This window comes from Lonchura striata, chromosome 5, assembly GCF_046129695.1.
Source record: "Lonchura striata isolate bLonStr1 chromosome 5, bLonStr1.mat, whole genome shotgun sequence".
Classification (NCBI taxonomy): Eukaryota; Metazoa; Chordata; class Aves; order Passeriformes; family Estrildidae; genus Lonchura; species Lonchura striata.
Genome location: NC_134607.1, coordinates 8,548,189 through 8,565,937, shown reverse-complemented (window position 1 = coordinate 8,565,937; position 17,749 = coordinate 8,548,189). Strand labels below are relative to the sequence as shown.

Here is a 17,749-nt window from a genome sequence, read left to right as displayed (position 1 = left end):
GTTTATATGTCTCCTTTCCATGCACTAGAATCTGCTACAATCTAAGGAAACGAGGGCAGCAAGTTTGGAGAAGGCTGAGGCAGAGACCTAGAGACTCTAAGGGTGACATTTATTTGGAAAAAAAAAAAAAAAAAGAGAAGAACTTGTCAAACAAAACTATTGTTCCATGACTTTACACACAGCACAGCACTGAGTTCCTTTTCCTGCAGCATTTGCTTTTTTCATATGCTTTTACTCGTGCCCCTTAGCAAGATTGTTATATTTTAAAATTTAATTACAGCTTCACATTTACCATCAACTCCTACCATATCCTTTCCTTTAAAAATTTATATATTCCCAAATTACAGACTTTTATTTCCATTTCAAATAGGAAACATGCAGTTTCTAATTAAACTGTAGAGGTCTTGATTCTGTCAACTAGTTCAGGTGGTTGTGTCTGTCTCTCATGAAAAAACACCCATTTTGTTTAGTTAATGAAAAGGAGCTGGGATAGACAAAACAAGCAGGAAAATCAGAGCCTTCAGAGTGAAAATTGCATCAGTGGCATGCAAAGCTCAGAGCTGCTGCCCCTCTGGAGGTGGAAAGGATCAGCTTCCAGCTGGGTCAGTCATGGTTAGGGTTGGCAACCCTTGCTTAGCTGGAAGAGTAAGGATGAAGATTTGCTTCAGGACAGGGCTGGATCTCCACAGCCTTTCTTTTGAGGGTTAGGGACTTCAGGGTGGGAATTCACCTGCAGTCTTCCTCAGCCAAAGCATGTGGAATAAGGCCATAAGGTGACATGAGAAAAGAACATTTTCAGAAAAATTTCAGAAAGGAACAAGTCTGGACTGGACCTATACTGATAGTGTGAAACTGAGCCTTGAAGTGAAGCCCATTCAATATTAACATTTTAAAACAGAGTATGGATTTTGGAAGAGTTGGTGTGCTTTGTTGCCTGGTAGAGGTTTGTGTTAGGCTTAGGAAATCCTATTCAGCTCCCAGAAACTATAAGTAGGGCTCAGAAGCCAGAATGTTCTTCTTCCCCTTAGAAGGAATTTCTTGTTAAAGGTGGTGCTAAGGAAATGAAGGAAATTCCACTCAATTCCTGCACACCAAGAAATTAACTGTGCTGTGGGCTCTGTTCTTATCTGAAACCGCGTTTTCTCCTAAAATGCATTCTGCAAGCTCCAGAGCTGTTGTTCTAGTTTCCTTCAAAATGCTGAAGCTTTGTTGTTGTCCATCATTGTATCACATAGAAAAGACAGATATTGCTCGAGTGCATATTTTATTCATTAATATTCCTCGGATATGTTTCTATCATATATGGTCATTTGCAAGAAGAAAATCCCTTTACATTAGTTCATGAATTTCCATGGATCTCATTTATCTTCCTTTTATTCTTTATTCCAGATTCTATTCATTTGAACATTATTTCTCTAATTCAAAAAAATATATTAACTTTTCAATATGTTTGAACATGGGGATAATATCAGGCCTCATGCCTAGTAGGATTTTAACTTCTGGAAATTGTATCCAGGCATTTTTCAAAATAAAGACTTTGGGATGGCCTGATACCTAAATCCATGCAGAGACTGCCCCTCTGTAAAAGCACTTTCCAATCTGACTGGATATTGATAGGATAAAATATCGGTAAGATAAAATATTGATAAAATATTGATAGGATAAAAATCCAGTTACATACTTTTCATGGTCAATCTCTGGCTTATTCCTGTATCTATTTTCTCAAACTGCCCTTAGAAGGACAAGGAAATTGGAAGTTCTGATTATTAGCACAGCTTCTAGTAGTTTTCAAATCCCTCACTATTTGTAGCTCTTTTTTCTCTATAATTGCTTCCAAAAACACTTCATTGTTTTTTACAAGCTCTTTTCTAGACAAGGAGAGCTGGAATGTTAAATGTTGCCAACAGAAAGGTGTTTCTTGTTCTAAGTCCAAGGTAGTTATTGTAATCTTTCAGATTCAACCCTATAATGTGTCTACAGAAAATCCCAATCTTCTGCTTGTGGAAACAGGAGAACAGGATTCCTCTATTATTTCTGTGAAAATGGGCTGCTTTTAGCAATTTCCTGAGTTTGGTTTAGCAATACCACTGACACTGGCCCTAGTGTTGTTTAGAAACAAGATGAAATGATGAATGATGTCACAAATGCTCCTGGCAGAGCCAGGTTCATTTGTTCTTTGCTGTCACCTCTTTGGCTGGCAGAACAATTGTGTCGGAGTTTGGACTGTAATGCACTGACCCCCTTTCAGGCTCCTAAAGTGTTCTGTGTTTTACTGAATTTCTTTGGTCTCATTCTTGATTTAAGTCGTGTGCAGCAGTCTGTGGTGTCATTTGTGTGCAGCTCTTCCCACATGGGGTCAGTCCCCTGTTATGAGCTGATGAGCAGTAGCATTCAGCCTCGCAGCTCACAGCCCTCTGGAAGGTCACACCCTCACATGGTGGATAAACAAAGCACCAATTGAGAGTTAAACAAGAGTTTCTGTGTTTCCTTGTCAGTCCTGTGCACCTACTGCCAAATGAAACATCGTTGTCTCTCCAGCATCTGCCCTGAACTCAGTTTGATCCTTGAAACTCAATTTGATCCTTACCCCTCCCTCCTTTCCTCTTCCCCTGACAGCACAGTTTTATCAGAAAATGGAAACCCATCTTACCTCTGGATATAAATTTCCTCTATGGTTTTCTGCAGATGTCTTCAAATATCAGCATGGTGTGGCTGGCTGCCTGACATTTTTAATGTGCCTGCACAGGGATGTGTATTTAAAATTGGTTTTAAGAGCATAAAGTTAGCCTAATGCAATGAATGGAGTTGATTTCAATTGATTGCAGTGTGCAATCTAACCCACTCAATAGAAACCCATGAATAAGAGATGCAGGGTGGATCTCACAATTACCAGGGGAGCACATTGCATATCTTCAGCAGCCTGATGGAGGGGGGTGCTGCTTGGGTCAGCTGGTTTCTTTATTTATTAATGGACTCATTTTTTAGGTACCTGTCACCCCAGGTCAAGCACATCCACTCCAAACCACAAATGCAAGCAGCTTCCAGCTGGACAGTCCACAGTAACTCCTTTCAAAACATGATGCTGATCTCAAACTGATCAGTCAACTCTGTTTCTCAGGTGGCTGAGGGTATTTCAGCAAGAAATTTCCCACACAGGTGAAGGACAGTGGAAGTTGGTGCCATCTGAAAGGGAATGGACCAAACACTAAACTTGATTTCAGTGATGTTCAAGTAGTTTGTAAAGATTGTGGTGTATGTGCCCCAAAGGAGAAGGAGGCAGATTTCCCACTTGAATTTATGCTTTTTGAAGAATTCATATTATAAAAGGTTTGTTGCTGAAAGCAGTAATATTCTAGAAAACTCTATTAATATGTGGGCATATATCTCAACTTGTTTTAAAATGGAACTTGGTAAATTCGTGGATGGAAATGTGGAATATAAATGAAACTCTGTTAATTAACATCTGAGCATCCCATGGAAATAAATTTTGCTCATAATACTCTAAAATGATTTTCAGGCCTAGATGGAAATGAGAAGCAGGTTATCATCAAGAAAAATAAAGAAATATCCACTAAGGCTAAAATCTTAATAACTAGTCAGTAATAATGGTTGTATGTGCTGTGTATAAAGGCTGTTGTGTCCTGAAAAATCTAAGCACCAGCCCTCAGAATACCCATAAGGCCCATAAGGAATGTCTGCTTCCTAAAACTAAAGTGGCAAACTACCACTACTCACTCATGAAAACATCAGCCAAACTTTTCATCCATCTCCTTTTACACAAGCAGCCAGCCAGTCTGTTCATGTTTTACCTGATACTGTAATTTGACATCTCTGTAGAAGGAAAGAAGCCAAATCTGAAATTCAAAGTCAATTCAGCAGGTGGAAAGCTGAAAGTCATTACTTTCCAATAAACCCAGATATTTAACTTTCTTTTCTGAGAAGTAGGTCAGATACCAATCTGCATGGTAAACATGTGTAAAATAGCATTTTTCTCCCCAAAAACTGTGTTGGCAATATCTGGATTCGCTGCTAATATTACTCTACTTAATGACAGTTTCCAGTTTTCTTCTGATTAACCTGGGCTTTTAATACCCTTTGTGCTGTTCACTTAGTTTAGCTATCTCTAGACCATCATGCACTAATTTTCCATGCTACCACAGCTCTCAAATAAATAAGAAAATTTTTGTCATCTTTGTGAAGGCAGAGCCAGCTTTGGGCACAGGCAGAGATGGTAATTGCCAGGGAGAAAGAGGAGGATTTTTACAAACACTACCCACGACCTTACTGCTTTCAACTATTGCTGAGTTTAATGTGGCTAGAGAAAAGAAGGTGTATGGGGATCTGGGAGAGTCCAAGAAAAAACTTCCACCACTGGAAGTTTCCTGGTCCTCAGGATGAACTTTAAAAATGCCAGTGGAAAGGGGAATTGGGTACCCACAGTGTATAAACTGGGTCACTGAACTGATCCAGGCCAAAAATAAACTGCAAAATCTCAAAAAGATAAAGATACATGGGTTTGATGCACCCCATTGCTCCATATTTAGTTAGGAACCAGCTTTTGGGAAAAAGGATTTCCTCAAGCCAATTTGCCCTTGAAAGAAAGGGCAGAGGGCCACAAGCAGAGTTGTTCCACCTTGCTGGGGAGACAAAGAATAGCAAAGAGGCCTTGAATTCTCTAATTGACTACATATAATAAGGTTTGCTTAATGTTTTCTATCTTAGCAAAGATGACTGCATGCAGTCAAAGCAGAGAGGGGGAGAAAACAACTCATACTTCTGTCCTTATTTGATTTTAGATGTAATTATTTCAAATAACTCGCAGGAAAAATGTGCAGCAATGACAACACAAGGCTTTGTTTTAGATTTAAAGTATGTGATTAGCAATCTGGGTTTTTAAAGTGTTTTAGAAGCCTAATGGCCCCATGGAAGGAATAGTGGTAGTCTGATATCAGGCAGTTCTGTGTAGTGATGATGTCTGAATTAGTAGTAATTTACAATCTGAGGTCTGTTTTATGTAAATTAAAATGCAGTGTGTTTAGCTGCAAAGTTATGACTTCTCTCTTTTATAATAATGTGGCAAATTCCCTAACTGCTCTGCCATAATATGGCCAGTTACAGATTCTGTAACCTAATGTCTCAGTGATTTAGGAAGTGTTTAAACTACACATTAAATTAAACACATAGGAGTTAAAAAGGAAGAGTTCACCCTGATGCAGCCTGGTTAATCATCACTGAATTGATTTTGTACTAATATTTTGAAAGGAGATTTGTTTTCTTGTTTTACATTAGAGTGTTAATTTACTTAATTTAGTAAATAGTTTGTATCTGTTTCTAAAGAACGTAATTAATAATTAAGATAATTAACCAAATCAATTCTGAGGTACCTTTCCTTGTATTACATTAGGAGGAACATATACATCTTTCCACCGTTTACTATGCCTAATTAGCATATTTTGAATAAAATCTGAATTTCAGGGGGGTGAGGTTTGGTTTGGTTTCATCTGTGAAGCTACAGACTTTAGCCAGAGCATGTGAGATCATGGAAATCAGGCTAATGCTATGAATGGACTCGATTTCAAATGATTGCACTACGCATTCCAACCCACTCACAGAAAACCCATGAATAAAAATCCAATCTAAAATGACAGGTGAAGCATTTGCTGAGCTTTGAACAAGGCATGATGAAGGTGGTTAAGAGTGGTGTCAGCACTTGTAACCTAGTTAGATAAAATCCAAAACTGGGAGATTAAAATAGAAAAAAAAAAAAAAAAAAAGAAAAAGGAAGCACAGCAACCCCCTGACAATTTGGTAGAGGGTTTGCTGCCAAACAATTTGAAATTAATGGATTGTTGTTCTATACAATCAGAAGAGATATAGGATATCTTCACAGAGGTATAGAAATAAGTAGGGAAACAAAAAAAAAAATACCATCAGAAGTTAATAGGTCTTAAAATTCAATTAGCAATTGAATTCAAGAGAGCAAGTGTTTTCTAAAGAGTACTGCATCTCACTCTTCAAAGACCTGTGATTATCTTGTAGTGTTATTTCTCAAGTTGAGTTCACTCTCACATTTGCAGTACATATCTTCATGTTTATCTAGGGTTTTTTTTTAATCTATTGTGTCTTTTCTGATGAAAGATCTCAAAACTCTAGGCAATCAAAACAGTGTTCTGGCTCCCCTTGCACAGGGAGGAGATGGAGTAAGATACCAGGAGAAAATTTATCTTTTTTTTTAAATTCATCTTAAGCAGTTCCACAGGGATCAAGCTTTTAAGAGCTAGGTAGAGGATTTAGCAACACATCATGCTCAGCTATATCACAAATTGAATCCAAGAGCCTTGCTCAAACACGTGTAAGCCCATCTGAGGTTAGTGTAACCAAAAATAAATATAATCATAACTAGTGCCTCCTGTCCTGCTCAGCAAAATGAACACGTGTTGTTCAACCCTGGGTCTCCTCAGAACACACATGGAAATCATCTGCTTGTCCCTGATGTCTGAAAGAAATCCAGCTCATGAGGAATAGCTGCTCCAGCTGAGCCTTGAGACAGGTTGTGGCAAGAACACTCCTTTAAGCACTGGAGCTCAGGGGCTCACGTGCTGCAGTGCAAAGAGCAGTGACTGGTGTATGGTGGGGTATGTGAGGTAAGCTTTAGAATTTGGGATTTTTTTGGACTTGGATCCATAAAAAGAGGTGTCAAGGAGTGGAAACAAACAAACAAACAAAAAAAGCATAACTAGTGCCTCTTGTGTTTGTTCGTTCTTCAGGAAAATAAAGGAAAGTTTGGAGTGCTTTCCTGTTAAACTCAATAACTTGATCCACACGCTTGTGCAGATGTCAGTGGGGAGCTCTGCAAAGCCTCCAGCTCCAGACACTGTCCCCCAGGAATGGATGGTGCTGGACACAGAGAGGTCAATCGCCAGGGCCACCATTCTGGGATTCAGCAGAAAGCCTGACTCCGTATGTATTATGTTCTTTGCTTGCCCTCATTTGCCTGGATCCTTAATGACTCTTTCAAGAAATCATGCACTCTCCCTCTTCCTTTTTAGAAGATGTGCTTGTGCTACTTTAAAAGTATCATGGGATGAATAGTGGTGCCATAAGCAGTGAGCTACCAGAGAGCAAAAGCACCAGGCAGACAGATATTTGCAGGGAGCCATTAAGGAGAACAGTTCATTCCCTATAGTGAAAAATAAATCAGGAGCTAATTAAAACATCCAGAAGGAAAGCATGGCACAAAATTAGGAAGCCTAATAGAAATTGGAGGCTGTTATATGATGCTTTAATGGTGCACTATTAGTTTTCACACACTGCAATGATCTTTCAGTGTTTGAGTTGTATGCTACCCAGGCAAGTTTCTCTTCCCGTGCAGCAGACTATGAATTACAAACTGAATTCTCTGGCACTTGGCACTACATTAAAGGAAGGTTTTTCTTTGTTGAAATGACCCTATATATTTTCTTGTGCTTTTTTTTTTTTTTTTTAATTTGTCTCTTTGATAATTTCTGTGCTCTGCCTCTCTTTTCCCCCGACACAGGTATACCTCATCCAGGTGGTGCAAACCTGCAATGTGGTCACCTTTGTGGAAAAATCATTCCATCAGTTCTCAAAACTTCACAGTCATCTCCAGAAGCAATTCCCATCTCATGCCCTCCCAGAGTAAGTCAATGTTATTCTGCTGTTAAGTGGTTCTCTCTTCTGTGCTGAGATAAATCTGTAGGAATATTCTCAGCAGATATATTTTTAGAAACACAAAGCCAGAGTGACATATTCTGTCAAGCCTCCTATTCAGCCCCAGAAGAAACTGAATCACAGACCGTTGTAGCAGTTTTGTTCCTTTTTTAATGGGAGGAGAAAAGGGGAACAGCTTGGGCCTGACAAAACTATTCCTGAAATTAATAATCAAATTAAATTGACTTAATTAAAGGTGCCTTAATAGTTTTTTACTTTCTTTATGATGTTTATCAAAACTCATAGCAAGATCTATATGTTAAAGCAATGTATGAATGTTCACAGTGGATCAGAACAGAAATCTAGCACCGTCATGAACATTTTACAACGTGGTGCACATTCCCCCAGCTGAGAAATACACAATAATCTTATGTACTGTCCTGCCCCCAACCAAGCCCAATACTTTGTGTCACACATAATTGAGTTTAACATCCTTTGAAAAATCTGTCATTAGTTGCAATAATTCTGAATATTACTTTCTATCCATGTGCATGTCTGTTCCTGCTTTTCATTTTCTGAATGTTATTTCTTTACAGTTTCCTGGGGTAGTGAGTCCCATGGTTTATTTATGTCTTATATAAACCAGCTTTGCCTTATGTAATGCCCATCTTCAGAAATACAAGTGATTTTTTCATATCATATATGATATATGATATATCATATACCTTGTACTCCATACACCAGAATACAAAGTAGTCCTCTCTCAAGCAGGACTGAGTCTTTGTGACTCACCTGGTACAAGCCCTTCAAGCTCAATCTACAAAAAAACCCATAAAGCTGGCCTAAAATACAAGCAGCTTAGTTGAACCAAGCTGAGATTCAAGTCTTTGGATTTGACATGAAGTAAATAGCCACAAACAACATGGCTTGAACTTAAAATCCATGAATTTCAGATCCAAGGGTGATATTCCCTCAAGCTCATGAGAAACATTCTGAAAAATGGCTTAAGGTTAGTTAATTCTAGAGAATCTGTCTCCTGCCTGAGGGGATTTTATTGACTCCAATTTGATTCATTATGGCTTTCTCACATGAGCTGGTTTGCAGCAGCTGGTGAGAATTGAAATTTCACTAAACAAATACTGAAATTGCTTGAATCATGGTTTTGATTTGGACATACTTGCAGGATAACTATTGGGTTGTAAAATAAAATATTTAACAAGTACCTGTTTGTGAATTTTTCCTGTGGTGAGCAGAACCCTTTGAAAAGAAAATACATTTCTCTTTGGAAACACATAAACCTCAGGAACCCTGTAGTGAATTTTAAAAATAGTACTAGTCATTTTTCAGATAAATCTACCTCTGATAAAATCATTTGCAACATTTTCACAGCTGAAGAGCACTTCAGAACTCACAGAGGGTTCATCTGCATATACTGAGGCTGTCTTTAGCAGCTCCAGTGCTTCATTGCCATAATTCAGTCTCAGCAGTATCCTGTCACTGCAGGATCTTTCCCTAAAATTGTGTTAAAACAATTCATTTTATCATGTTTTTTGATAGGCACATTATTTAATGTTAAAATTTTGTGTTGTATTCCAACAGAACTTCATCAATTGGAGGTTTTTCATTCATATCCCAAATTTTAATCTAACAATAAAAACCTAATTATTTCTTTATAAGGAGCTATTACTGAAACTGCCATGCCATATCAGACCATTAGTCTGTCTGTGTGCTACAAAGCTCCAGCTCTGGCTGATGCCAGATGCTTCAAAGAAAGGAAAAAGCCTTGTTCCACAATGTAATCACAAAATCAGTTTAAAAGTGTCTGATTAAAAAAAATTAAATATTTAATATTGCTAGAATAATTGGAACTGCTAACAGAAAGGACTTGGTTTCTTCTTTGTAATGATTTTATAGAATTGTACATATTCATGTCTCATTAGGAGAAAGCAATGAAATATGAGAGTGCTTCATACAAGTGCTAAATACTGAGTGTATTGTGAGAAACATATGGCACAAGCTCGGAGTTCCCAGAATCTGAAATTTTGCTATTGACATGTGTTCATTCAGCCCATATTTACAAGTTAGAAACACAGCTGCCCTAAGCAAGTCCTTGCACTCTATTACCATCTTTCTCTTTTGATTTCTGAGAGGGGATTAATTGTGTTTAATTATTGTTTTATGAAGTGGCAAATTTTTTTCACCCAACAAAACACATAGGTGACATAACTTAGATACAGGACAATGTTCAGACAAGTAGGAAATGCAATGTTCTGTGCAGGTTGATATTTTTCTGATCCATTTCAAGTAGAGGCTAAGTATCAGGTTGGAAAGTTCACTTTTTCTAACACAAGTGCACTCACAAGGGCAGGGCCACTTACAGCACAGCCAGGATCCATCAAAAGCAAGAAGGGCTTTAAAGAAAGGGTTCAGTGCCACCACAAGGTTCACATTGTCCTTCACTCCAGCAGTCACTGGGGTTCTCCATCTGCAGTTTCTCTGTCCTCTGTTTGGCCCCTGTGCTCTGCATCTTCTGAGGGCCTGCACTTTCCAGCCAGAGCTCTCTCTTTGTGTTACACAGGCTAATTCATTTTAAACTGCTTCCAAACTGGTCTCCTCTCCCACCCTTTGAAAGAAGCCTCTGTGTTCCAGATGACCTGGGCTCTATTTTTATCTGTGCTGTTCACATGTGTCATGAAACAGGGTCGTGTCATGAGCCAGGGTTTTGTGACTTTTCCCTCTTCATTGTGTGTCCTGCCACTGTAAGGGAAGGGTCACATCTTCCTATCCATCTGTTCAGCCCCTAACTGAGCCCTGATCCTCCAGTGCCATGGGTAGGGACCATCAGAAGTTCATCCATTAATGCAGCATGGTTTAATCCCAGACTAAGTCACACCAGCTCTGAGTTTTTTTCCCTACAGAATTCTGCAGCTGCCTTCCTAAAGGCTGGCCAAGTGTATCACAAACTAGACAGATCTTTGTCTGAACCCTTCAGACACCAGTTGAGATCTATTGGATAAAAAAAGCTCATAGCAGTGATGACTCGGGTTTTAGTTTTTATATTTTTCAGATTCTGTGCTGCTTTAGTGTGTGGGCCTGGGCTTCATATTAAGGGATGGTGAGCTCTCTTCACAGAATAGGGAGACAAAACAATTCCTTGTCCAGCTGGGGACCAAGGACAAATGATCCAAATCTCAGGTCCAGGAGCACAAACAACGTGGGCTGGAGAGAGAAAAACAAGCAGGATGGGACTGCTTGGGCTAAAGCTGGAATGGGACAATGAACTCCAAGGTGTAAATGGAGCAGAACTGATCCCAGGGAGAGCCCCCGGGAGCGCTCGTGCACTTTGGGACCATTTTGGTTCATCTTGGGTGCAGCCCTGGCTGGGCTCTGGTGCTGCCCAAGGTGGATCCATGGAGGAGATCCTTTTAATAAATTCCTACTTTATCCTGTAACTCTGTCCAGCCTCTGCTCTAGGGCAGCCTTCCCAAGGCATCAGCAGAAAAGAAAGAGGTTTGTAAACAAGACACACTTGACTATTTACAGTGGTGGTGGTGGGACATGAAATACAACCAGATGAAAACTTCCACTTACTCTGTCTCATACATTAGAGGACATAAAGCATAATGTTAATTATGAATCCTGCTATTAGCAACCTGTATCACAAAACCCATTATGTGCAATTTAACACAGATAGCTTTTCTAATGCTCCTTCAGCCTGGGAGATAAATACCCTTTGTCAGGGCAAGGTTAATATAAATTGATTATGTGTGTTGCTAAAACTCTAACCTTTTGACTGATCCAATATGCATTGTCTCTAAAATGCAAATATGATTCAAGTAAAAAAAATGGGAGGTTTTGACATTTTCAACCACCAAAGTACTTGAAAATTGACACAAGGCCATTCTGTGCATGTGTAATTTATTTACTAACCCAAAATTAAATTCATCTTAATAAAAATTCTGCAAGAATATTACTTTTGCTATTTTTTTGTTATTGCTTTTGCTGGGATTGATTTTGTTAATGTGATGATCATTTGTTTTCATTTATTATTTTTATTATGCTAGTACCTGGAATTAGATATGGGATCAGGGGCCCACTCTGAAAATCTTATCTACACTCTAAATAGCTGAGGTAAAAATGCAAGCAATGATATATTTATCAAATGTCACATTGTTGCTGTAAGGCTTTGGTGCTCAATGTTCTGTGGTAAGGATATGTCAACTCTGGGCTGAGATCAGAGACATGTTGTGCAAAAAGGCAATATTTTCTTGGGATCATAAAGGGCCAGTTATTTAAATCTATTTAGGGACCATAAAGTGCAAAGAAGTGTCTTTTAGGATTTGTTTATTTATTTACTTTTAAATTAATTATTTAGAGAGGAAAAGTGCTTCAGTATGAGACAATTTACCAGCAAATTATTAGAAGAGAGTGAGTGTAATGTGACCTGTAAGCTTACCCTGTAAGCATTCCTACCCTTACCTGCAAAACCTCTTAGGAAGTCTTGGCTTTCTTCTGTTAAATTCAGCTGGAAATATTTTCAGTAAATACAGTGTAAGAGTTTTGCTTATGAATATTCTTTTGCAGATTTCCCCACTCATGGCATTTACCTTTTACGGATCTTGAACATAAGAGAGTGAAGGATTTGAACCTCTATCTGAAGCAGCTATTAAGTGGCTCCAGGAAACTGGCTAATGTGAGCATTTCCAGTATTTCTTTTATTTGCACATCATTTCTAGTAGCATTTCACCAAAAGATTCAGGAAATTTTCCATTGCCTGTTTTGGAGAAAAAAAAAATACATAAGTGACGCCTCTCTAATGATGCATTTTGGGATGGAACCATTGCAGCATTCATCAAAACTTAAGACAAAGACAAGTATGACTGAGAAATAGTTTGTTAGACCTGGCAGGGCATTTTTCAGAAAAAACTATTCTTCCTTTGCTGCCTTTGAAAAGTAGTGATTCACTGAATTTTTGACAGTAAGGAGTAGATTCTGAGGAATGTAACATCTAAAAAAAGAAGTAAGCTTTGAAATATTGAAAAGTCCAATTTTGACAGTTGTTAAATGAAAAGTTACATTCTTTCAGCCCAGAAATACTCTTTTCAAAATGTATTTAACAGGTAGAAGAGAGTTTTGCAAACATAAGACCTAACCCAGAACATTTCAATAATATCAGAATGATGCATTGTGTCCATTAAAATTGGTGTTTTCTCATTTTTTATTCGTTATCATTTTCTGAGGTTTGAGGTTCTCCTCCTGCTTAAAAATTGAGAGTCAGAATTGTAACAAACATTGACTTTCCATTGCCTGGGCCAGCACAAAGCCTTGTGCACCTCAGGGCCACAGCCCAAACTGGGGCTGCTTGGGTTTCATAGTAGGGACAGCTAAAAGAGTGTATGACAGGATGTTTGATCTCCAAAATTTCAAATGTCTTGCAGGGGAAAAAAAAAAATGTTTCCTGCCTAGCTATATAACTTTCCCAGCTGTAACTTTGTAATGGAGATTAAAGAGGAAATTGTCCATGTGCAAAACAAACAGAAGTTTTCTTATTAATATGAATGTGGATTCTGAGCCCTGAGTTGAAATTGAGATTTCCAAAGAGGATAAAAATCTTTTTGTCTCACTGAGTTACACATAATTTGGTAAGAACAGCTGACTTGGATGCTTGGCTCCTTTGACTGACACTGCCAAATAATCTGCTCAAGTTTGGGTAGATTGTTGTGCAAGTAAAACACAAAAAGTTTCCCCTCAACATGAGGAAGGGCTTTTATGCACTGGGGGTGGCAGAGCCCTGGAACAGCTGCCCAGGAGGTCATGGAATTGGTCTCCCTGGAGACATTCCAAATCCACTTGGAGGTGTTCCACTGTCACCTGTTCTGGGTGACCCTGCTGTGGCAGCAGGGTTGGACTGGAAGATCTCCAGAGGTCCCTTCCAGCCCTGAGGATTCTGTGGTTCCTCTCTGACCCTCACATTGGGGCCATGGGTCACAGCAGAGGAAAAGCTGACCTAAGTCCGTGACCTAGAAATGAAGAGCTCAGTATCTTCTGCTCTGTTCTGGACTGCTAGAAGGTACAGGGATGTTCAATTTGGGCCAAGCACTGCTGTGCAGAATCCTAATCTACAGCTGAAAAATTAGCCTGCTAACATCTCCCAGCGGTGTAGAGAAGCTCTGCTGTGCCTCCTGCTCCATGGGGTGGTGCTCAGCCAGAGCAGGCTGCCTGGCCTGCTCCTCAGAAAACCCAAGGGTCCTTCCCAGTGTCCTTCCTCCTCCCTTTATGGACCTCCAGCACACACCCCTGGAGCTGGGACATCCTGCCAGCACTGGAACACAACCAGCACGGAGGTGATTGGAGGTAACTCTGGGCAGATGTGCTCGGGGACAGGCACTGCTGTGGTTCTGAGCCACAAAATAAGATTGGTTTTAAGGAAAAGCTTTTTGGGAAATCAGTGTCATTATCTGAAGTGTGTTGTTATGAAAAACTTGGCTGCATCATTTGTAAGTATATTTTTTAATTACTTAGATCCAGAACTTAAAACTTTTTTAGGAAGCTGTGCTGTAGCTTCCTCACCCAGTGATGACATTAATTATCACAAGGTTCCCTGAGAAAAACATGCATCACAAACACCAAGCTGCTTAGTAATGCATTATATTAATCAAGAATAAGATTTATTTATATAACTATTCATAACTATCACCACATATTGATTCTGTTGAGAGGGAAGAAATTTCCAGGCTAGTACAGCCTGGAGGGCTGAACCAGGAGGAGAAGAAAGCAATTTTTTTACCTGTGAGGGTTGTGCTGCTTCTTGGTGTGCTGGACTTGCAGGGCAAGGGATAACAAGCAGAGGAATGAGCAGATTGTTTCCATCCTAAAATGCTGCTGAATGTAGGAAATCATTTTGCTAACCTGCAATTCTGGATCTTAACCTTTAAAGTTATTGATACTCAATAAACATTGAATCGTTATTTTTACCTCAATATGCTTCTCCTGCTGGGAAGTGGGAGAAATTTAGAAAATACTGATGTGTTCTGACCCACTTAGAACAAGGAGAGCAGTTGGAGGATAATTTCCTTTGTATTCCCTTCTCTTTTACTTTTCACTTTGGTATGATTCTTTTAAAAATATCATGGTGCTCTCTTGGCTTTAGTCTGAGCTTAAAGCCAAGCTTGGAGGTTTTCTTGATAAAAATAAATTATTTCATCCCTTTCTGTGCCTATGACAACTTGGCAGTCAAATTTGTCCTTTTTCTCAAAATGTTAAGGAGCCTGGCTGAAGCTGTTTAGTGAGTTGTCAGTTCTCAAGCATTATCAAACTCATTCCTATGAAATAGTAAAACTATGTAGGAATAAATAATTAACTCATAAATTTGTGAAGAAATCTAGGAAGATCAGTTGCCTGTAGAGCAGGATTCCTTTTACTTTCTTGCTAAAGTCATTTCTTTATGCTGAATTGTAAATGTAATTTATTGTAGCTGTAGAGTAGGCTGGAGTACTGTCTGAGATAGGGAGAAGAGCTTTTATTTCATTATAAAATACCCTTGTAACACTTGTAATCTCTGTAAACACATTAGCCTAAATGACTAGGCACCATTTTCTGCTCTGAAGAATTTAGTCCAGTCCACACAGGTTCTACCAATCAAGTAATTATGAATCCTAGAAATGAAGAAAGAATCTAATTACATCCAAATTCCTTCCTCAGCCATGCCTTAAGTGCAAGCTTTTTAGTCCAGACTAAGTTCTGATTATGAAAATTTTATTATAATTGAGAGTAAGTCAGAATGTCACTGACCTTTTCTGCTAAATGGCTGGAATGAAGGAGGAGAGGTGGAAAACAGCTGTCTTCTTATTTGTACCGGAGCTCAAATGGAATTAAACATTTCTTCAAACCCTTCTTTAATGAACAGAAACTTTCCTCCTCTATCTCTGAATTTTAGTGGCAGATCCAGTAAATGCAGGAGCATCACTTGATGGAAATATTTGCTTTTGGACCAGTTTAAATGTTTAAACGTGCTCATGTCCATCCCTATTCAAGGCATTTTTTTAAGTCTGTGGTTTACCTTAAGCATAAGCCTCACTTAGTTGATTTTATTGAAGAATTGCCTAGAATAGGAGACTTTTTCTAAGTTCAGGCTAGCGCTGCTATAAATAACTCCTTCACCAGACTGTGTTCATGAACAAACTGTTTTAATTACATCAATCACTAACATGCAGAAGTTTATGCATCTTCATTGTCAGACTGAGTCAATTAGGACATGATATAAAACAGGTTTCAACACCTTTTTATTTTTTTTTATTTCATTCTACTTGTGCCAGACCAGTGCCAGTATCTCTGATCACAGCAAAATAATATTTCGTTTTGGGCCAGCTGCACCACTGCTGACTGACTTATCATCTGCATACAATGAAATACTTGAGTTTTTTAGATCTGCAGGGCAAAATTCTCAACCATCTCCAGAATCTTTGAGTTTTGCTTCATTAAATGGTAAAACAACCAAGTGGTATCATCAATAAGAGGTGCCCAATAAGAAACTGCCCAAAAAGAGGTGAAGCACCAAGAAATATTGAACTGAGAGTTGCTGACATGGAAGAGGACAAAAATATGTGTTCTAAAAGCATAAAGCAAGTCTGTGACAAAAGACAGCTGCTGCCCATTGCTGTATTTTTCTCTGTTTCACTCAACTGCAGCTGAGTGATGGGTTGGATAGTGATTGTAGCCCAAATCTCATCACATAAAGTACAGCTGCCCTGGTGGCTCCTCATTTTATGGCTGTGTCATAGGAAGGGTTGTGCACTGCCTGGGGACACAAAATCAAGGTAAGCTTGCATTAATTAAGTCTGGTTTTGGCCCCAGTATCAAACACAATATTAAGTGCAGATGCACAGTAGGTTAGTCAGTAAAAAAAAAGTATTTTGGAGTTTGAGTCTATAAAGATTTTCTAAGTATCCAAATTAACTGAGGATTTTGGAGGTGAAGATAAACCTTGTGCAGGCAAGTAAGCAAACAGTGATGGTGTTTCAGCTGTGGCTAGGTTCTATAAACAGCTTTATAGTGACTTATAGGCTTAGTAAAAAGACTTTAAAGAGGATGTAAATGGAAATGATTGTAAATTATGTTCACTCATTTTCAAGTACATAGTAAAAACCTGGACCACAGCATTGTTCTTGGGTGACTAATGTTTTACACTGTAAAAGTAATCAGTTTGATAAGAGCTTCCCATATTTCATTTCTATTTTACTCACTGGTGCACCTTGGGATTTGCAGAGATGAAGGAAAAGCTCCCACATGGCTGTATGAGGGTACATAAAGTGGGGGAACAAAGTGCTTTTTGGGTATGTGGGTCCCTTGAACTCCCACCACTCCTGTGTTCCTGTGGCAAGGCATCCAGCAGAGCCAAAATGGGGATGATTCAAAGTCCTGTCTCTTCCCCTGTCCTTTCCTGAAGTTACAACAGCTGCACCAAGGTCCGCTTTCTCTGGTTGCTTTCTTTCCTGCTGATTCACCATCCTGTGAAAGTATAATAGGAGCACGGGTGTTCTCTGACCCCAAATCTACTCTAGCACAGCTGAAAAGAAAGCTGAAAGCAGAGAGGAGGCTGTTTTTCTTTCTATTGAAATTAAATCTGGCTTGGAACCTGGCTGTGTTTCACAAACTGCACACTGCTTTTCTGGTTAGTCTCTGATGGAGAGCAGCAGACAAATTCTACCATGCTGCCATCATGCAGGGCTGTGCCAGCCCCCCAAGGCCACTGAAGTATTTTTTTTCAGTTGTATCCTAGTGCAAGTAAAGGTGGAGTTTGTGCCTTTTGAGTTAAATGGCTGAAAAAAGGTCTGTGAGTTACAGACAGACAGACCAGTATGCTCCCATTTGGGATAATGTGCTGAGTGATCTGCAAAAATATCAGAATCACCTCTTGAAGATTATTGTTTTATTAGGTAAGAATGTTTAGACAAATGGTAGGAGGACTTCTTAAGTGTGCAATACTTTAGGGAATTTTCACTTGCTGATTTAAAGGTAAGAATTCCAATGGGGGAAAGGGTGCTTTGGTCATCCTCAGTACCCTCCTTTCTGCCAAAAC

The 17,749-nt window shown here is 39.1% G+C and overlaps 1 protein-coding gene across 1 annotated transcript in view; it reads left to right on the top strand.

Annotated features, from left to right (window-relative positions):
• Positions 1 to 17,749, top strand: part of PIK3C2G (phosphatidylinositol-4-phosphate 3-kinase catalytic subunit type 2 gamma) — a 196,655-nt gene that overhangs the window by 144,544 nt on the left and 34,362 nt on the right. Inside the window, exons 27-29 of the mRNA XM_021535187.3 lie at positions 6,768 to 6,960; positions 7,538 to 7,659; positions 12,256 to 12,364. Coding sequence (XP_021390862.3) covers positions 6,768 to 6,960; positions 7,538 to 7,659; positions 12,256 to 12,364 — 424 coding nt within the window. The remainder of the gene's footprint in view (positions 1 to 6,767; positions 6,961 to 7,537; positions 7,660 to 12,255; positions 12,365 to 17,749) is intronic.